The 22,819-nt window shown below is 34.9% G+C and overlaps 1 protein-coding gene across 3 annotated transcripts in view; it reads left to right on the top strand.

The window, feature by feature from the left end:
* The window catches only part of Vwa8 (von Willebrand factor A domain containing 8), a 443,736-nt gene that overhangs the window by 123,026 nt on the left and 297,891 nt on the right, over nucleotides 1–22,819 (top strand). For all 3 annotated transcript variants that reach the window (XR_015445839.1, XM_004844253.3, XM_087197309.1), the window contains 2 exons: nucleotides 2,242–2,376; nucleotides 2,466–2,543. Coding sequence is in view for 2 of the 3 variants with exons in the window: in XM_004844253.3 (XP_004844310.1) it covers nucleotides 2,242–2,376; nucleotides 2,466–2,543 (213 nt within the window). In the remaining variant the exon portion in view is untranslated. The remainder of the gene's footprint in view (nucleotides 1–2,241; nucleotides 2,377–2,465; nucleotides 2,544–22,819) is intronic.

Below are 22,819 nucleotides of genomic sequence, written 5' to 3'. Positions count from 1 at the left end.
ATCAAGTCAAGTGTTAATTAATGAAAACATTAGGTACTATGAGTCCTTGGTAAGAAATAGTGTTTTCAAACATTTTAGCTACTGGAGAACCCTATATTCAAATAAAATTATTTTCTAATACATGGAACAGTTACAAGAGGAGCTCTGCTTTGATCAAGCAATTTTTAGAAGAGAAAGATATTTGTTCACAGAATTCCATCTACCTTCTGTGCTTTCCTTCCTTTTTTTTTTTTTTTTTTTTGGTACCATGGATCGAACTCGAGTCCTTGCGCTTGCCCAGCAGGTGGTGAAACCACTGAGCTAAATCCCCGGCCCTCTGCTTCCCTTTCTTTAACACTTGTTTTTAGAGCCTTAAGAACCCCAAAATGTCACAGCTAACTGAGAAACACAGCTTGAAAAATATTTATTGAGTGTATATAAATGCTTGTTTTCTTATGTTGTGGCAGAGCAAGCTTTCATGATAAAATTTTGTTTTAATGTATTATTAATATTCATGTTCCTACACATTGAAGTAAATGTCGATACTATGTGTACCATGAGCACAGCTCTCTTTATTAAGATTTATTGTTTATTATGTACTAGTCACTATATTTGTCTCCTTGCATATGCCATTTATGTCCCTCACTAGTCCTGGAAGTGAGTTTTATTATCATTGTTTTATAGATAAGACAACTGAGATGTACAATGGTTAATTGATTCACTCGTGGTCACCAAATAGGAAGTAGCACCACTGGGATTTCTAGTCTGAGTCACTTTGTACCACAGTGTCAGATGAATGACTTCTAACATCCTAGGCTAGAAGTGGATGAGTAAGGACTGCACTGAAGTGAATGGCAGCAGAGATCTAGAGAAGGAAGTAATACTGGGATTCCAGAGGGGTAGGGAAAGCTTCAGGGAAGATGTGGAGTTTAAGTTAAATCTTGAAGAATGACATAGGTTTTTTTGTGTGTTTTTTTTTCCCAGTGACTCAGGAATAGAAATGTGACAGTTTGGGTAGTTTTGACAGTGTTCGGAATCAATGAGGTATGAGGCAGTCTTCACTATTTGGTAATGGCTCTCGAACCTCATTTCTCCTGTTCCTTCCAGTTAGCTTTCCATGTTAGTACCAGGATAGTCTTTCTTAAATGCAAATCTGATATTATCACTTCCAAACTTAACAATTCTTTAGGATTTATGTTGTATATAGTCTGATTAAGTCAAGTCCTCACTAGAATATGGTCACCAGGAGACTAAGGAGAGGAAAAAAAATACAGTATCATAATTTCACTCATATGACAAGCCTAAAAAAATTGATCTCATAGAAGTTGAGAATAAATGGTGGTTAACGAGGCTGGGGAGAATAAGGGGGAGGGAGGGATGGAGAAGGGTTGATTATTGGATACTACGTTACAGCTAGATGAGAGGAAGAAGTTCTTGTGTGCTATTGCATAATAGGGTGACTATAGATAATGATAATGTACTCTGTATTTTAAAAAGCTAAAAGAAATGATTTTCAATGTTTTTATTGTAAAGAAATGATAAAGGTTTGAGGAGATAAATTTAACCTGATATACATTGCACAATGTGTACGTCTGTCAGTGTTAGATAGTACCTTATTAATATGTACATTTTTATGTATCATTTAGAAAATAAATTTTATTTTTTAAGAAAATGTCCCTAGAAAAGAAAGAATAATCAAAGACAAAAACCTAATGAATCTAGAGCACAAGAATAAAGAAAGCAAGAACAACTAAAATCAAACAAAAGGAGAAGTAGCTGTTAAGGATGGGAGGAGAGATTTTTATGAATAGATGCTTCTGAGGAGTAAACCAAGATAAGAATGAAGAGGATTTTTGGACAGTGGTTCTTAGAAATCAGGAGCTCACTCATGACTTTGGGGTTTCTAGTATAGGCTGATTTAAAATTCTGTGTTCATAACTGAAGTTGAGAAAAAACTTCATTCTCTAGTAGAGATTTTGTAAATTACAAATTATAAAGAGCATAAAAATGACATGATTCTTATGAATATTTGGCAGAATAGGACTTTGATTTTAGAAGAATATTAATTTGGAAATTTGATGATGAGGATCATTGGATCTGTGAATGAGAAAATACTTGCCACTCAATGGAAATATCAAAAGCTCAAGAATTGAATTGAACAAGAAATTAATGAGGGAGGGGTTAAATGTCAGTTATGTGCTTCAGGTTACTGACATTTTGAGAACAGCATATACTATTTGGTTTACTTCTCTTTAATTACAGGTGCCAGCTGGGACCAGACCCTTAGGTCAACCTTGTGCATCAGACCACTTCATACAGACTGTAAGTCATAAGCAGCTCTTGGCTGAAATGATGCAGTCTCATATGGTTAAGGACATATGTTTAATTGGAGGAAAGGTAAGAACAGCAGCCTCATTCCAAAATTCTGCTTTCAGGCTTTTAGATGTTTTGACTCATCCTTTGAATGATTGTATTTCCGTTTGTAGGGTTGTGGAAAAACAGTCATCGCTAAGAACTTTGCTGCTACCTTAGGATATGACATAGAGCCTATTATGCTGTATCAGGTACAGTGTTCATTTTTAGCTCTTGGACTATACGCATGTATGTTTTATCCCTATCAACATTATGACTTGTTGAATTTTTTTTTCTGTGATATTGGGGGTTGAACCCAGGGCTTCTGTACTGAGCTACATCCCTAGTCCTTAGCTCTTTATTTTTTTATTTTTTATTTTGAGATAGAGTCTCTCTAAATTGTTAAATTGCCCGGGCTAAGCTCAAACTTGTGATCTTTCTGTCTCAGCCTGTGAGTACTGGGATTATAGCCAAGTGACCCCATGGCTGGCTTGAATTTTTGACAGATATATAACTGAAACATCAGTCAAATTAGAGAGCGAGTACTTCGATTTGAAAGTTTGAAGATTTGAAAGTTCATTTTAGAATATTTGATGCATAAAATACACTAGGGTCTTTTTTTCTTTTTATGTGCATGTACGCACGTAAACTGAGTACATCTACCGGTAATTGGGGAATCTGAGCAAAGTTGGTTTTGATGATAGTAGGTGTTCATTGAATGAATTATTAATTTTTCTTGCTATAAAATATGTATTCTGTATAACAAAATTTGATATTTTAACCAGTTTTATATGTACACTTGACTGTCATTAAATACATTCACAGTATTATGTAACCACTTTGTACTTCTAAAACTTCTTCACCATCCTAAACAGAAACATTGAACAATAAATTAATACCTCCCTTTTCCCTTAGCCTCTGGTAACCCTTATTGTATTTTATGTCCCTCTGAATTTGCTTATTTTATGTACCTGATATAAGTGGAATGATATCATTTTTGTCCTTTTTATCTGTATTTAGCATAATGCTTTCATTGTTCTTCCATCTTGCATCATGTTATCGGAATGTTATTCCTTTTTATAGCTGAATAATACTGTTTTATGTATATAGTACTTTTTGTTATGTATTCATATGTTGCTGGAACTGTGGGTTATCTCTACCATTTAGCTCTTGTAAATTATTCTGTTATGGACAATTGTACACAAGAATTTAAGTCCTAGCTCTCATTTCTTTTAGGTAATGCATAGGGGTATAATTTCTGGATCATAGGGTAATTTTACATTTAACTTTTTGAGGAATCAATAGACTGTTTTCCACAGCAGCTGTACCATTTTACATTCCCACCAGGCAAGCATGAGGGCTTTAATTCTTCCACATCCTCATCAATACTTATTTTCACTTTTGTTCTTATTCTGTAATAGTCATCCTAGTGGGTGTGATGTAGCAAATCTCTGAAGTTTTAATTTGTATTCCCCTTAATGACTAATGTTTATCACCTTTTCATATGATAAATAACTATTTGTATATCTTCTTTGGAAAAAATGTCTATTCAACCCTGTGGTTTAGTTAGGCTTTTTGTTGTTGATTGGTAAGAGTTCTTTATCTATTATACATATAGAATCCATTCTCAAATATATGATTTGCAGATTTTTTTCTTATTCTGTAGCATGTCTTTTCATTTTATTAGCAGTGTTCCTTGAGGCACAAAAGTTGTTAATTTTACTGAAGTCCAGCTTATAATTTTTCTGTTGATGTCTATGTATTTGGTGTTATATTCAATAAATTACTGCTAAGTCTCATGGCATGAATTTCCCTGTTTTCTTCTAAGAATTTTATTGCTGTTTTAGGTATTTCATGTAGGCCTTTGATCCATTTTGAATTAATTTTTGTATAGGGTATAAAGTAAATGTCCAACTTTAATATTTTTCATGTGGATATGCAGTTTGCTCAATGTTGAAAAGACTGTCGTTACCCCCATTTGATGGTATTGGCGCTGGGGTTTATTTGGGGTTTTTTTCTAGTACTTGGGGTCGAATTTAGGACCTTGCACTTGCAAGCCTAAATCCCTAGCCCCTTGGTGCTGTTCTTAAGAATTAATTGATCATATATGTAATGGTTTATTTCCATGTTATCTATTCCATTACTCTTGTGTCTGTCCTTACACCCATATCATACTGTTTTGATTACTATAGTTCTATATTAAGTGATGATATCAGGAAGTGTGAGACCTTTAATGTGTTATTCCTTTCCTGTATTGTTTCTACTATTCAAGGTCACTTAAGATTCCACGTGAATTTCAGGGTGGGTTTTACCATTTCTGTAAAAAAAAAAAGTCTTTGAGACTTTGAAACGTTGTATTCAGTCTGTAGATTACTTTGGGTAGTACTATCTTACTAATATAAAGTTTTCCAATTAATAAATATAGTTGCCTTTTCATTTACTTATGTCTTCTTTCAGTAATACAGTATTTCTCAGTTTTCAGTGTACAAGTTTCTTGTCTCCTTGGCTACAATTATTTCAAAATACTTTTGAATAGATTATTTTGGTGGATATACATGTTGTACATAGTATGAAAAAACAGCACATTTGTGGCTGGTGTTACAGAGTGAAATTTTCTGTCATGTATTTTTTGTAGCTATCTATTCTAACACATTTTATCTTGCTATTATTTTGATTCTATGTTAATCTTTGGATAGGTATGGTTGCTTCTTATAGCAGAGTTTTTATTGTTATTCTTTGAATGGTTTCTAAAGTGAATGAGATACTATTTACTTACACTCTAGGTCACCTTTTGTGTTTTTTGTTTATTTTGGTGTGCTTTTTGTACTGCCATTAAATGAATTTAGGTTAAAATGTTCTTATTTCTGAAAGATGACATTTAAACCGATTAGTTTTGACATTAGATCATAGAAAAATTTGTTAGCTGCTCATATTTCAAATGATTCTGTTCAGAAGATTCCTTTCATTTGGTTTTAAGGTACTTTGTACTTACTCATTCAATCAGCCAGAATTTGGAAAGAATTGCAATTATATGGTACTAGAAGCAGAAGAACCTCTTACAGAGGTACATATGAAAATTCTCCCTAAAATTAATTTTTTTCTTTCCTTTAGTTTATTCAGAGGTACCAAGGCACTATTTAGGATTTTGACTTGCAGTGAAACCAGTTTTTGAAACAAAAGAGAAAGCATCATGTCTGTATAAACCTGTGGGGGATCCATAGCTCTACTATTTTGTATAGTTTTCATTATCATATTTCAAGAAAAATAGTAAAGATAAGTAAAAAAAGAGGTAAAATTCATTAAAATAATCAAGTGATTGACTTAAAAAGTTCAAATAGGGCTAGGGATTTAGCTCAGTGGTTTTGCCGCCTGCTGTGTAAGTGCAAGGACCCGAGTTCAATCCCTGGTACAAAAAAAAAAAAAAGCTCAAATATTTGTTAAGGAGAAATCTATGAAGAAGCATATGTATGTCCAGATTTATAAAATCATGAGGAATATGAATAAAAGTGAAGAGTTTTAAATAAGGGCTACTCTGAGTATTGAGAGATAAACATATAGGAAAAAGAAAGTATATTTTTACATTCTATAGCAGGTGGCAAGTCTTTGGACCTACAAAAATGTTTGAAATTACTTTTTGTAAATTTATTCTACATCTCCTAGATTTTTAAAGGAAGTAAGTATATTTGAGGTACATATCTATAACTAAATATATGGAGGATGCCATGCAGAATACGCTGCCTTCTTACCTAATCATGCTTCTTGGTGTCTTTGTCAAAGGTCAGAAGACATTTGGCTTAGTATGCTTGTTCCTCTGCCCCTCTCCTTCTGCAGTTCACGTTAGAAATGTATGAGGATAGCACTTCATCATCTCTCTAACCTGTTCACCGTCCACCTTCTAATTTCCAATAAAAATGTTTTTTTGTGAAACAACAGTGAGAAACTTTGAATCATCAATATATGTTGTAAAACAAGTTAAGATTTTAAACGTTAAATTCCCCTTCTAGTGAAAAAAAACTGGAAATGCTTTATATTCCTCATCAGTTTTTCCAAACACTATTGTTTTTGTATCAGGTTTCCGTGGTCAGTTTATGGTAACTTTTTTACACTATATACTTGAGCACGAAATTTATGTTCATGTCACCTGCTGTCCATTACAAAAAGAGCCAAGAATAAATTTATGTGTGTGTCCAATAATTAAGATCTCTTAGCTGCACTGAAAATCCCCTAAAAGTATTCTTCCATTGAGGTTGTTGTCTTATTAATATGTGAGAGAATTAGGTTAAGGGTCTAAGAACAGATTCCTTATGTATTTTGGAGAGTGACAATAAACTTATAAAGATATTGTTTTATTTTAGTATAGTTTTGCTTTCCTGTTCATTGTGTAGGTGGATGGATGAAAAAGGTAGAAAGATACAGCATTAAAACTGGTGACAGCCTATTCTGTATTCTGATATACTTCTGACTTATGGAGTCTGTCACTTAGTCATATCTTATAAAAAATTCTGTCTGAAAAACAGGGTGATGATAGGGCATATAAGTTTCCTATAAGAATATTTTGTCTGTCCTTTGTACATATCCCACTGACCTTGTAGATGTCTTGCAAGAATTGGAGAAATGACAAAATGACAAAGAGATAAATAATCTAATCACACCCTTCTGAATATACTCTTCTTTTCCCACTTTGCTTTTGTGCTCATCAGTCTTCAGACAAAATGTCTACAAAAGAGTACTTTCTGGAAATAAAGACTTTGGAAAGAAATAGAGAAATACAGTGACTAACATATTTGGGGATGAAAATGTTTCTTTTTCTATCTTCTTTCAGTGAACTGGAAGAAAATACATGTTAGACACTGTATTAACATTTGTAGGTTGGTTAATTGTTGGTTTTCATGATAGAAACTAAGACCCTGAGATTAAATTTAAGGATTTTTCTGCTTGCACTTAGATATTTTTAGTAAAGCTCGTTGATGTCTCTGGGGCAGAGGAGTTAATCTGTTATGGCTTATTTCTAGATGTCCCCCCAAAGCCTCATGCAGTCATAGATTGAGCTTTTCAGAGGTGGCTGGATCTAGAGTATGTGATGCTGAGATTAAGGGTGTGTGATTACTTAATTAGTCCACTGATTGGTTTGGCATAGTTCTGGGTATGAATAATGGAAAGGCCCACCCTGGATGTGAGTGCTACCCACTTTAAGGACATGTAACCTAGATAGAATATGAGGGACAAAAAGAGGGCTGTTGCCATTGTTTCCTATTTGCTGCTTTTACTGTCTTCTACTTTCCACCTCCCGTGCCATGAATTCTTTTTTTTTTCTGCTCTGCCATACCACCCTGCCTTGGAGCCAGCTGATTATGGACTGAAACCTCTACAAACTATGAGCCAAAATAAACCTTTCCTCCTCTAACTTTAGGTGTTGGATGTTTTGTCTCAGCAATGTGAAAAGTAACTAAGACATAACTTAATAGAATTAAAGAATAGATTTGATTGTATAATAATATAGTCCACATTAATGAAAATGTTCCAGAGATCTGACCCAACATAGAGAATTTAGTGGGAACAAGTGAGCCACCATCTGTTTTCCTAGAAAATATGGAGACATCCCTGTTACTTGTACTTGCATAAAGCTACACTTATTCTGCAGGTTTGGCCTTATTTTTAGACTTGACTATTTTTAGAACTGTATTTCATATGAAATAAAAGAAAAAGAGAGCTTTAACACCAATTTGTGGCAGTGCATAAAATGAAGTTTATAATAGGCTATAAAAGTCTTAAATCATTTGGTTCAAGTGTTGGGTCAGATTATTTTAACTGATTATTCTTTTTTAGTGTTGAAGCTATTGACTTCATAGTTTTGAAGAAATACAAGTTACTTTTTCCTTCACAACCAGATAAGGATGTGTTTCCAGACTTTTTTTTGACACCGTCATAAATACACTAGATCTGAGATCGCCTAAGTAACAATTGGATTAAAAGCCAAGTCAAGTGTAATCAAAATTTTGAGAGCTAATCAGTTTATGGAACTTTTAATAAAAATAATCACTACCTAAAACATGTGGAAGTCTTAGGATGATCTCTGACTCCTTAGGTAAGTTTTTCTTCCTATAGCTGACCTGAAACTAAATCTTTTCCCAATTCTATCAAATTGCAATCTATACTTTTTCCTTTTATGAAAATGTATTGTTTGTTGGTGTTTAATTGCTGTGTACTTAACATTTTTATTTGAGTATATGTCATTTTGTATACTAGCTTTACTTCAGAGGCTCAGTCCTTCTCACCTAGGTTACAAACAATAAGTTCCTAAGCTTTCCACCCTCTTTTAGCCTGGGTTTTGCCCAGTTTTATCCTTCCAATACTTACTTTTGCTCATTCAAATTTTCTGTCTGCTTTACATCTTTTAATTATTTCTCATAGTTTGTAAGATAAAATTCCATTGTTTACCACATGGATCTCTTTTATTTGTCCCCTGCAAGACCTCATTTTGTACAAGTAGCAAAGCAACATAATAGATGTCTGGCTTAAAACAAAAGTTTTCAAGTTCTGTGTTCTTTATCCATTTTGTAATAAGAATTATAAAATAAAGGCACTTGTCTTTTTGTTTTCATAGAGATCTTACTCATTCTTTTTTTAAAAAATAGCTGTGTAAAAAATAAATAAAAAATAAAAATGAAACAATTTAAAAAATAAAATAGCTACATATTATTCCACTATATAAATAAACTGGAGTATATTTAGTCAATCTCCTATGTATTAAATATTGGGTTTTCAATATTTTATAATTACAAACAAAGTTGCAATCAATAACCTTATGTGTATGTATTTTTACGTTGTTGAAAACATATTTTTCGGAGAAATTCCTAGAAATAGGACTGCCAGATCAATAGGTATGTTTAGTTTTGCTAGAATTTGCCAACTTTTCCTCTGTAATGGTTGTGTTATTTTGCATTTCAGTGAACAAAACCAACAGATAATGCTGTCAAGATTTTTATGTTTGTGCTGGGGATTTAGCTCAGTGGTTCCACCACCTGCCTTGCAAGCGGAAGGACCTGAGCTCAATCCCCTGTACCAAAAAAAAAGTTTTTATGTTTGTTAACTGATAGTTAGAAATAGTATCTCAGAATACTTTTAACTTGCCTTTTTAGAAGGTGAAAAGCTTTTCTGTGCTTTTTGCATAAGACCTTTGAGATGTAAATCATAATCCCTCATATATATAAAAGAGCCATTTATATCTTTGTAAATACCTGTTCATTTCTTTTGCCCATTTTTTCTATCAAGTATTTAATTTTTTCATTAATTTTTGGGTTTTTGATAAATTGGTGATATTTGCCCCTTATCTCTTGTTTATGTTTCATTTATTTTCTCTTAGTTTGTCAGTTGCCCTTTGTCTTTATTTAGGATTATTGTTTTTTGCCCTGTGAAAAGATGTTTATGGTTAAATTTAACATTTTCTCTGTTTGATCTGAATTTCAGATGATTAGGAAGTCTTTCCTCACATCAAGGTTATGGAGGAATTCACCTAGGCCTTTACCAAGCTTCTAGATTGATTTCTTTCCAGTTCTCACTGTTTGCATCTTTAATTTCAGAACTAGCAATGGACCACTAAGCTCTCTTCAATCTGTCATCTCTTTTTCTGCCCAAAGCTAGAAAAAGTTCTCCAGTTTTAAAGGCTCATGTTGTAGGATTGGATTCACCTGGGCAATACAGGCTAATCTCCCCATTTCAAGGTTCTTACTTTAACCACATCTGTATATTTTCTTTTCCGATGTAAGGCAACATATCCAAGGCTCTGGGGATTAGGGCATGTATGTTACAAGGTGTTGGGCATGCATAACATTGCTTTGCCTACTACAGTACATTGACCATTTTGGAAGATTATATCACTGAGATTGTTGCTATTCTTTATACAGTAATTGAGTTACAAATACAGCACATCCATATCAGTATGGTTTTCATATTCATAATAATTCTACACTTAGCTGTAAGCATCTGAGTTAATCATTATTTTTTTGTTTAGTTGTGTCCATATAGTTTTTGCAAAGTATATTACATTTAATAAGTTATTTTTCCTATACCAAAGTTTAGGTATTATCTCAAATTTTTTATTTGAAATACATATGTAGGTTCATTATATATCTATGATTTTTTTCAAAGTTATAAAGCAAGTATTACAAAATAATGGTTTATTAAATGAGGATACTGGTCCTAACAGATTTGAGAACCAAGGGGCTAGAATCTGATTAATATATACAGTCCTTAAAATCTTAAAATATTTTAAGTAAAAGGACATCTATTTTTATGTTTAAGTAGCTAGCTGTAGTTATTCAGTCATTGTTGCCATCCTTACCAAAAGTAATTAGGAGATTTTCCACTTACAGTGTTCTGTCATGTGGAAAAGTAGTGAAATAGTTTACATTATTCTTAACTTCTGAGAACGGACAAGTCCTTTAGCATAAGGCAAGGCAGATGACCCTATTTTGAGATAGATTCATTTTGGTTTTAAAGTTATAATTTTCTTTGTATTTCTTAATGTTTTTCAAAAATAGTTTTGTGATAATTTTATTGCTCTCTCTCTCTCTCTCTCTCTCTCTCTCTGTAGTTCAGTCTGGCCTTAAACTCACTATGTAGCCTAGGCTGGCTTGGAACTTGTGGCGATCCTCCTGCCTCAGCCTCCTGAGTGCTGGCATTTCAGGTGTGCACCATCACACTTAGCTACAATCTCTTTGAAGAGATCAGTTATTTACTTAGTAATTAATTAATCCACTAATTACTCCAAAGTTGAACACTAAAATGGAATTTCCGAACTTTTCAAAATTAAGGATAAGAAAGATTTAAGTTCTAGTTTAAGCTCAAAGCTTATACAGTAGGTCCTAACATTAATTTTTAAGCCATTTTCTTGCCTGTTAGATTGAACATCTTTAAAAACAATAAGGGACAGGGCTGGGGATTTAGCTCAGTGGTTCTGCCACCTACCTTGAAAGTGCAAGATCTGGAGTTAGATCCCCAGTACCAAACAAACAAACAAAAAACAATAAGGGACAGGCTCACTATAAGATAAGAGATAATTGGGTTCCAATCCTAGGAACCCCATCTGTTTTGATTTGGATTGCTTTCCTTCACATTAGCTTGGTTTGCTTTAGAGTGTTAGTGTTCTTGTAACATCACAATTTATTTTTCAGTACGTTCTGTTTTCATACTTGCTGGCTTTTAGAAAACAAAACAATAGAAAAATGTTTCCTAACAATGTAATCTTTCCATGTAATCTCTTCAGATTACAGAAGTTCCTCTCAGGAAAGTTTTTTGTTTGTTTTGTTTTGTTTTGTTTTTTGTTTGTTTGTGATATTGGGGATTGAACCCCAGGCTTTTGCACTGTGCTACATCCTCAACTCTTGTTTTTTTTTTTTTTTTTTTTTAATTTTGAGGCAAGATCTTGCTGTCATTAAATTGCCTATGCTGCTCTCTAACTTGTGATCCTGCTACCGCAGCCTACCCGAGTGCTGGAATTACAGGTGTCTGTCATCATGCCCAGCTAGGAATGTGTTACTTTTATTATTGAAACTTTGTAAAATATCTTTTGCTCCCATCTTGACAGAGATCATCTCAAAAGTTGAATGTAATGACATTGAGCTCTACTAGAACTACTTGAACTGTTTATATGATAGGACAGCAGAAAGTTATGTATTGAAAAGTTAGGAAATTTTGTGGTTTAACTGTAATATTTTAAACTGTTTATAATGCATGTTCTAAAAAAGAAAAATGTACCTTAGTGTTTAACATTTGTAATACGTGCTAAAAGTGTGTTTTGAAGAAATTGTCTTAGGTTACATAAATTTTCTGTTTTGAAATATAGAATAATGAGATTCATTTTGATATACTTGTATATACATATACCATATTTTGATTATTTTCATCCCTGTTACCTCTTGATATTCTTGCCTCTCCCCGATCCTCTATTCCATATCTAAAAGTCTACTTTCAAGTTTTCGGTCATCTCTTCTTTATTTTTACCTATTTATTTTTAAATTTATTTATTTTTAGATTGTTTATATAAGAGAAAACATGAAATATTTAACTTTCTGAGACTTGCTTATTTCATTTAACATGATAGTATCCAGTTCTTTCCTTTTTCCTGCAGGTGATATGATTTCATTCTTCTTTGTGGCTGAGAAACACTCCAGGGAGTATACAGATATTTTCTTTATCTGCACATATGTTGAGGGGCATGTAGACTGTTTCCTCAGGTTAGCTTTTATGAATTGCACTGCTGTAAATATGAGTATACGTGAATCACAATAGTAAGCTATCTAATTCTTTTGGGAATATACCAAGGAATGGTGTAGTGGTACAGTTGAATCAAATGGTTTCTCTATTTTTATTTATTTATTTATTTATATTTTAAAAAATATTATTTTATTGGTACATTTTAGGTTTACAATATAATGAAATTCATCATTGGAAATTTGCACCTTTACATAATCTCTGTTGGTTCTTATTTCTTCCCCCTTCCCCTGCCCTCCCCTCAACCCCTCCATCCTTCCCTATTTACAAAGATTTTGTTTCAATTTTTTCATTTTCTCATATTAATTCCATTCCCTTCTTTCCTTTCCCATACCCCTCTCACTTCCCCTTCCCCTTTGCCCCTTTTCTTCCTATTTCACGTTATCTGTTATACCTTTTAGTCCTTATTTACACTTTCAGTTTCTCACACTAGAGAAACTATTTGGCATTTCCACATGTGTGTCCTATTTATTTTACTTAAGAGTACGCCTCAATGTGCATCCATTTAGCTATAAATATCTCTAATCTCTCATTTTTTATGGCTGAGTAGTACTCCATTTTATAAAAAAAACACATTTTCTTCATCCAGTCTCCAGTTGATGGGCATTTGTGCTGCATCCAAGTTTTAGCTATTACAAATTGTGCTGCTATGAACATGGGTGCACATATATCACTGTGGTATGATTCTTATAATTCTTTGGGGAAGGTACAAAGCAGGGGAATAGCTGGGTCAAATGGGACTTCCAGGCCTAGTTGTTTGAGGTATCTCCATACTGATTTCCACAGTGGTTGCACCAGTCTGCGTTGCCACCAGCAGTGGAGCAGGGTTCCTGTTTCCCCACAGCCCCACCAGCATTTGTTATTGGTTGATTTCATGATAGCAGCCATTCTTTCTGGAGTGAGGTGGAATCTCAGTGTTGTTTTCATTTGCATCTCACAAATGACCAGTGATGTTGAACATTTTTTCATATGTTTATTTACTATTTCTATTTCATTGTCTGTGAAATGTCTGTTCATTTCAGATGCCAATTTTTCAACTGGGTGTTTAAATTTGGGAGGTCTGATTTTTTTAAGTTCTTTATAGATTCTAGATAGTAGACCTTTATCTGAGGAACAGTAGGTGAAGATTTTTTCCCACATTGTGGGTTTTCTCTTCACACTGCTGGTGGTTCCTCTTGCTGTGCAGAAGCTTTTTAATAAGAAGTTATCCTACTTAGGACCGCGTATTTAGCTCAGTGGTTCCGTCGCCAGCCTCGCAAGCACAAGAACCCGACTTTGGTCTGTGGCACCAAAAAAAAAATGAAGATGTCCCACTTGTTGATTGATTGTGCTAGTTCACGGGTAACTGAGGTTTTGTTCATAAAATCATTTCCTACACCAGTGTCTTCAAGAGTTCTACCTGACCTTTGTTCCAGCCGATGCAGTGTTTCTATTTTAATATTTAGATCTTTAATCCATTTTGATTTTAGCTTAGTGCATGGTGAGAGATATAGGTCTAGTTTTAATCTTTGACAAGTTGAAACCCAGTTTTTCAAGGACCATTAATTAAAGAGGCTATCTTTTGTCCAGTGAGGGTGTTTGACTCCTTTTTCAAAGATGAGATAGCTGAGTGTGTCTGGAGTTGTTTTGTTATAGGCATGGCAGTGTTGGTTCAGCACTGGAAGATCCACCCCCAGAAGTCATCATTTTAACAGAGGAAAGGAGAAAGCCATATGATCCTGTCACTAGTTGGAGAAAAAGTATTGGACTAAATTCTACAGCTGTTCATGGTAAAAGCTATCAGGAGCCTAGAAGTAAAACAGAACCTTCTCAACAGATTAAAGACAGGTACTCCATACTTCCAGTGAGAATGCCTTATATGAATGGAGAAGATACAGTGCTTTCTCCTTAAGGTGTGGAACAAGGGCAGATATGCGTACTCTTCATCTGTCCATTAAACTTTGAAACCTAGTCCCCACCAAAATAGTCTGGCAATAAAATGACATAATTAGGATAGGATTGGCAAGGTAGAAACAAAATCTTTATATGTAGATGAAATGATCATCTACAGAGAAAATACTAAGAAATCTCTAGGAGGCCCTAGAACTTGAATTTGAATTTAGCAGGATTAGAAAACACAAGGTATATATAAAAATTCAGGTCTGTATATATTTGCTATAAATGAGGAATTGGATATTGAAATTTAAAAGTTACGTAGGAGTACAAAGGACCTAGAAAAGTTAAAAGAAACAACAGCAAAAAAAACAAAAACAGTGTTGGAAGACGTTTAATACCTAATTTTAAAACTTCTAAAGTTAAGTAATCAAGGCAGTGTTTGTATAAGGAAAGACAAATAGATCATTGGAATAAAACAGAGAATCTAGAAATAGAACCACACATATATGGTCCACTGAGTTTTGAAAGATTATTTAACATTAACATTTTATGGAATATAAACTCAATTCGAGAGCTGCGGAAGAGATAGTGTTTTCAGCAAATGGCACTAGAACATCTGGTATCTGTATATAAAAAATTAACCTCAACCCTTTATTTCCATACATGAAAATAACTTGAAGGGATCTATGAACCTAAATATAAAAGCCTAAAAGTATAAAACTTTAAGAAGAAATTATTAGGGAAAATATTTATGAATTCAGGGTAGGCAAGAACTACCTAGGATACAAAAGACATGATGTCTAAAAGAAAAAAATTGATAAATGAGATTCCATCAAAATTTAGAACTTTAAATGACATCATTAAAATGAAAAGTAGTCCTTATACAGACCATATTTCCAATGCATATAACCTATGACCAGAATATATAAAGAATTCTTGGAGCTCATTAATAGACAACCCAATTAAAAAGTAGACATAAGATGATAAATAGCCAGTATAGCACAAGGAAAGGCGTGCAACTCTAGAATCAGAAAAATACTAATCAGTACAATAACAAGATTGAATTATACACTCATTAGAGAGATGAAGTTAAAAGTTTTAAAAGCTTTGTCATGACTTTTTCTTTTTGTTGGATTCTCCCCCTTTGCGTTTAATTTGTCACACCCAAAGATTCATTTTGCTGGGTTTCCTGGGGTTGTGATCCTGGTTGTCTTTTCCTAGAATATTTTCTAAAATTTTTTGTAGTGCTGGTTTGATATTCATGATGTTCTTGAAGTGCTCTTTATCATGAAAGTATCTTAATTCTCCATCAATTTTGAAAGATAATTTTGCAGGGTACATCAGTCTGGGTTGGAGGCTGTTTTCCTTTAGGGCTTGAAATACATCACTCCAAGCTCTTCTTGCCTTGAGGGTTTGCATTGAGAAGTCTGCTGTGATTCTGATGGGCTTTCCTTTGTATGTGATTTGTTTCTTTTCTCTCATTGCTTATAGAATTTTTTTCTTTGGATTTCTGGAATCCTAAATATTATATGCCTATGTGTAGATTTGTTTTGATCAACACTAGAGTCCTATATGCCTCATTTATCTGTATGTCAAGTTCTTTTCCCCTCCTTGGGAAGTTTTCTGCCATGGCTTCTGTGAACAGTTTTTTTATGTCATCTGCACTCTCTCCTGTTTATTCATTGACTCCGATCAGTCTTATGTTATTTTTCTTTGCATCGTCTAGCAGCTGCTGGATTGATTTCTGTGTTCCTTTACAATTTAAAGCAACTTTTCTTTTCCTCGTCACTGATTGCAATCTTTTCTTCTATATCTGAAATTCTATCCTTGCATTGGTTCATTGTGCTGTGTATACTTTCGATGGAGTTTTTAATCTCCTGGAAATCTGTTTGTATCTGCTTTATTGATTCCATTTGTTTTCTATGTTGGGATTCCATCATGTTCCTCAGATCCTCTATTTTTTTTGTCTGTGTCCTCTCTAGATTTATTAATCATGCCTTGCACCATGGGCAAAATCTTTGCTGTTATCTGTTATCTGCGTAATTATTTCTGATTTCATTTTTCCCACATCCTCTTTTGTTGGCAGTTCAGAGAGTCTAGGTTGGTGACTATCAGATTGTTCCATCTCATTTCCCTTTGGGGTTGCTGTAGGTGATCCAGAAGTCTGTTTTTGAGGCTTGTTTATGTGTCTTATCATTTACACGGGTGGAGGGGTTGCTTCTGTCACCCGCACAGTTCACCTTCTCTGCCCTAGGAGCTTGGGATGGTGGCATTGGAGCTTCCTTCCCAGTGCTGGGACTGGCTCAGCTTCACTGCCCTAGGAGCATGGGATGGTGGTGGGGGAGCTTCCTTCCCCGTGCTGGGACCAGCTCAGCTTCTCTGCCCTAGGATCGTGAGATGGTGGCAGGTAGCTTCCTTCTGAGTGCTAGGACCAGCTCACCTTCTCTGCCCTAGTAGCTTGGGATGGTGACGGGGGAGCTTCCTTCCGGGTGCTGGGACCAGCTCAGCTTCTCTTTCCTAGGAGCGTGGGATGGCGGCGGAGGAGCTCCCTTGAGAGTCCATAGAGATCTATTTCTTAGAAGTAGATCTATTTCTTAGAATCAGTTAATGGCCATCATCCTTCCCTCATAGCATCATGTTTTCTCTCATTGTTTGTGATCTTCATGTCCTGTGCCAGTGTCTTTGTGTTTGAAGAAGCAAGCTCTGCTAGTCATTATAGACTCACTGGTTCAAAAAGCCCTTCAAAAGTTAATTCAGGCCTGGGGATGCAGCTCAGTGGCACAGCGCCTGCCTGGCAAGTGTGAAGCCCTTGGTTTTTTGTTTTTTTTTTTGTATTCTTTTATTGGTGCATTGTAGGTATACAACACAATTACATTTCTCATTCGGAATTGTACCTTTACATAATGGATCTTGGTTCTTATTTTTGCCCCATTCCTAGCCCTCCCTTCACGCCCTCCACCCTTCCCTATTTACAAAGACTTTTTTTCCATTTTTTCCATTTCTCATCGTTTTTCCTTTCCCTTCTTTCCTTTCCCCTGCCCCTCCCACTACCCCTATCCCTTTGGACTTTTTCTTCCTATTTAACATTATCGATTATTCATTCTAATCATTGGTACATTTTAGGTATACAATGTAATGACATTCATCATTGGAAATTTGCACCTTTACATAGTCTCTCTTGGTTCTTATTTTTCACCCTTGCCCAGCCTTCCCTTCAACCCCTCCATTCCTCCCTATTTACAAAGATTTTGTTCCTATTTTTCCATTTTCTCATATTAATCCCATTCCCTTCTATCCTTTCCCCTAGCCCTCCCACTTCCTTCCCCTTTGCCCCTTTTCTTCCTATTTCACATGACCTATTATACATTTAGTCCTTATTTACACTTTCAGTTTCTCACACCAGAGAAACTATTCAGTATTTACACATGTGTCCTATTTATTTCACTTAAGAGTATTGCCTCAATGTGCATCCACTTAGCTATAAATGTCTCTAATTTCTCATTTTTTATGGCTGAGTAGTACTCCATTTTATTAAAAACCACATTTTCTTTATCCAGTCTCCAGTTGATGGGCATTTGGGCTGTTTCCAAGTTTTAGCTATTACAAACTGTGCTGCTATGAACATGGTCACACATATATCACTGTGGTATGATTCTTTTAATTCTTTGGGGAAGATCCCCAGCAGTGGAATAGCGGGTTCAAATGGGACTTCCAGTCCTAGTTCTTTGAGTTATCTCCATACTGATTTCCACAGTGGTTGCACCAGTCTACACTCCGACCAGCAGTGGAGCAGGGTTCCTCTTTCCCCACAGCCCCACTAGCATTTGTTATTGGTTGATTTCATGATAGCAGCCATTCTTTGTGGAGTGAAGTGGAATCTCGGCGTTGTTTTCATTTGCATCTCTCGAATGACCAGTGATGTTGAACATTTTTTCATGTATTTATTTGCTATTTCTACTTCTTTGTGTGAGAAATGTCTGTTCATTTCAGATGCCCATTTTTGGATTGGGTCTTTAAATTTGGGAGGTCTGATCTTTTTAAATTCTTTATAGATTCGAGATAGTAGACCTTTGTCTGAGAAAGAGCAGGTGAAGATTTTTTCCCACATTGTGGGTTGTGTCTTCACACTGCTGGTGGTTTCTCTTGCTGTGCAGAAAGAGGCCCTTGGTTTGATTCCCAGTACAAAAAAATAAATAAATTCAGCAAGAGATTCTGGATGGGCCATTTTGTAGGGTCCATGGGTGGACTTGCTTTTGAATTCTTGTTGTCTGAGTCAGTGTATGAGTGGATCTGTATCCTAAATCCATGGGAGCTAACATGGTAGTACGTCAGGCCTTTAGCCTCAGTCTGCAGCATCCAGTCTGTCCCTTGTGATAGCTTTAGCATCTGGGTCCATGGGAATGGATCTGATCCTGAGTCTGTGGGAGCTGACCTGCTGCCTGAGTCCATGGTGGTCTGAACTACTTTTAAAGTATGTACTTGACTCCTTACTTAATTGAAGCAGTCTACATTTTTAGTAATGAACATCATCTTTATGTTGCCTCAACAAATTTAGTTATCATGAGATATTTATTAGATTTACAGAAGCACACTACAAGGCCTCTGTGCATGTGTATAAAAATAAATATTATAAATAAAGCCACGTCCATTACCCGAAGAAAGACAACAAAAGCAAAGTGACCATTCTATTAAATAAGGAACTGTAATCTAAAAGGTATTTATGTTACTATTTCTAAGTATCCATAGTCTTGAAGTTGGAAGGCATTTACAAGTTGTGTATTATCTGTGGAATAACTACAAGCATAAGGGGACTGTATAGTGAAGTTGTAGCACTGTGGGTTAAAGTAGAGTGTTATGCTTCATCATGACCCTTAGTCAATGCGTTAGCTTTAAATGTACTTTACAGTAATTTTGCTTAGAGGTCATTGAGGAATCCTTTCAGGGTTCTTAGTATTTTGTAGTCATTGAAGACTGCTACATGTAGGAGGAGTTTCCTAAATAGTTTTAAATTTAATGATGAAGTTAAATAAAGATCTATCCTTGTGAGGAACATATTAAAAAATAAAATGAGGAATATGAGTTTTATTCAATTTTCAAATTCGTAAATATTTAATGATACCATGTATGTTTCAAAGCTATTCCATTTATAAAAATAAGAATTAACAGCATGCATCTGAGTTTTATCACCCAGTTGCCTTCTATGATTCCAAAATGCTTTTTCTGTTCTTCTCCTGTTATAAAAATCAATCATTCAGGATCCATATCATTTTCTGAATAAAACATTATTGCTAATTTGCAAGCCAGTCTCATAATAGAAGCAGGACTTTCTGAGCTTTTTGAAGTGAAAGCCTTTTGGTGGGAACTGTAGTGATAGAGCCAAAAAGAACACAGAAGGGAAAGGGCAATGTTTTATAAAGCTCAATTTGTGCCTCCAGGAATGTGCAGTTGAAATATCTTGGTACTTGAATCAGAAGAAGTTGCTAAAATTCTGATTTTGCACTCTATTGACTGCTGTTAAAAGATAACAACCTGGATGGAAAACAGTTCTCCACGTGACAAGAACCTGGAAAAAAGTGGGGGTAGCAATCTTATTTGCAGACAAAGTACATTTCAAACCAAAACTGATTAAGAGAGACAAAGATGGTCACTACATCCTTGTGAAGGGAACAATCCAAGAGGAAGAGATGACAGTCATAAATATATATGCACTAAATACGAATGTCCCCTACTATACAAAACAAATATTAATGGAGATAAAATACAAAATAAGCACTAATACAGTTGTAGTGGGAGACCTCAATGCCCCTGTATCACAAATAGACAGATCATCTAGAAAAAAAATTAACAATGAAATTCTAGAACTGAACCAAGCTACTGAACAAATGGACTTACTAGATGTTTACAGAGTTTTCCACCCCACAAAGTCAGAAAAAATATTCTTTTCAGCTGCACACGGGTTATTCTCCAAAATAGATTACATGCTAGCTTATAGGACATGTCTAAGTAAGTGTAAAAGAATTGAAGTTATCTCCTGTATTTTAATCAGACCATAGTGCAATAAAACTGGAGGTCAATAACATAAACCACAAAACTCCCATAAACACACGGAAATTGAATAACACCCTCCTAAACAACCAATGGGTGACAGAGGAAATTAAAGAACAAATTAGACAGTTTCTACAAGTAAATGATAATGCCAGTACAACATACCGGAATCTGTGGGACACAATGAAAGCAGTTCTACATGGGAAATTCATAGGAGTGAATGCCCATATTAGGACAACAGAGAGAACTCAGTTAAATAACCTAATGCAGAACCTCAAGCGCCTAGAAAAAGAAGAGCACAACAAACCTAAAGCTCATGCAAGAAAAGAAATTATAAAGGTCCAAGCAGAAATCAATATACAATGGAGACTGAGAGAATGATACAAAAAATTAATGAATCAAAGAGTTGTTTTTTTAAAGAATAAATAAAATCAATAAACTTTTAGTCAACCTTATCAAAAAAAGGAAAGAAAAGGCTCAAATCCATGCAATTAAGAACAAAAAAGGTGAAGTTACAACAGATCCAGCAGAAATCCAGAGGATCATCAATACGTACTTCGAGAACCTGTACTCTAATAAAATGGAAAACACAGAAGAAATGGACAGATTCCTAGATACATATGTATTGCCAAAGTTAAAGGAAGAAGATATAGAAATTCTAAACACCCCAATAACAGTGAGTGAAATTGAAAATGTATTAAAAAATTTACCAACAAAGAAAAGTCCAGGTCCTGATGGCTTCACTGCTGAATTCTACAAGACATTTAAAGAAGAACTATCGCCATTACTCTTTAAACTCATCAAGGAAATTGAAAGGGAAGCAAGGCTTCTAAATTCATTCCTGGGAACAAGTGTTTCTTTGATTCCAAAACCAGGGAAAGACTCAACCCAAAAAGAGAACTACAGACCAATCTCCCTAGTGAACATAGATGCAACAATCCTCAACAAGATACTAGCAAACAAAATACAGACGGTCATCAAGAAGATCATACATCCTGACCAAGTCGGATTTATCCCAGGGATGAAAGGATGGTTCAACATCCATAAATCAATAAATGTAATACACTATATTAACAGAGCCAAGAACAAAAACCATATGTTCATCTCAATAGATACCTAAAAAGCATTCAACAAAATCCAACACCCATTCATGATAAAAACCCTAACGAAAATTGGAATAGAAGGTCTTTATCTCAACCTGCTTAAGGCCGTCTATGAAAAACTAACAGCCAGCATCATATTAAACGATCAAAAACTGAACACTTTCATGCTAAAATCAGGAACAAGACAAGGATGCCCACTATCACCACTCCTGTTCAATATAGTTCTGGAAACATTAGACACAGCAATTAGAAAAGAGAAAGAAATAAAAGAAATAAAGATAGGAAAGGAAGCAGTTAAACTGTCATTATTTGCTGATGATATGATACTTTACATAGAAAGACCCAAAAAACTCGGCCAAAAGACTTCTAGACTTAATTGACAGATTCAGTAGAGTAGCAGGATACAAGGTCAGCACTCAAAAACAGTAGCCCTCTTGTACACAAAGAACACACTCACTGAGAAAGAAATTAGGGAAACAATTCCTTTTACAATAGCATCTAAAAAAATGAAATGTCTAGGAATCAACCTAACAAAGGGAGCAAAAGACCTCTACAGTGAAAACTACAGCACTCTGAGAAAAGAGATCAAAGAGGATATAAGGAAGTGGAAAGACATCCCTTCTTCCTGGGTAGGAAGAACCAATATACTGAATGGCCATACTTCCAAAACTGCTATATAGATTTAATGTAATGCCGATCGAAACTCCAACAGTATATTTCACAGAACTAGAGAAAACAATCCAAAAATTCATTTGTAACCAGAAGAGACCTAGACTAGCAAAAGCAATTCTAGGCAACAGAGAAATGGTTGGGGTTATCACAACCCCCAACTTGAAACTATACTACAGAGCTACTGTGGTAAAAACAGCATGGTACTGGGAAAGAAACAGAGGATCACTGAGATAGATTAGAAGATGCAGAAACAACTCCAGACATATTCAGACACCTCATCTTTGACAAAGGAGCCAACCATCCTCACTGGAGGAACGATACCCTATGTAATAAATGGTGTTTGAAAAACTGTATTTCAACCTGCCGTAGATTAAAACTAGACCCATATCTATCACCATGCACTAAACTAAGATTGAAGTGGATTAAAGATCTAAATATTTAGACAAATACTAAACTTGCTGGAAGATAAGTTAGGTAGAACTGTTGAAGACATTGGCATATGGAAAGACTTTACGAATAAA

This window comes from Heterocephalus glaber, unplaced genomic scaffold (assembly GCF_053883595.1).
Source record: "Heterocephalus glaber isolate CG9 unplaced genomic scaffold, H.glaber_assembly_v1.0 deba00001666, whole genome shotgun sequence".
Taxonomy (NCBI): Eukaryota; Metazoa; Chordata; class Mammalia; order Rodentia; family Bathyergidae; genus Heterocephalus; species Heterocephalus glaber.
The sequence above is the reverse complement of the archived record's forward strand: the minus strand, read 5'-3'. Positions and strand labels throughout refer to the sequence as shown.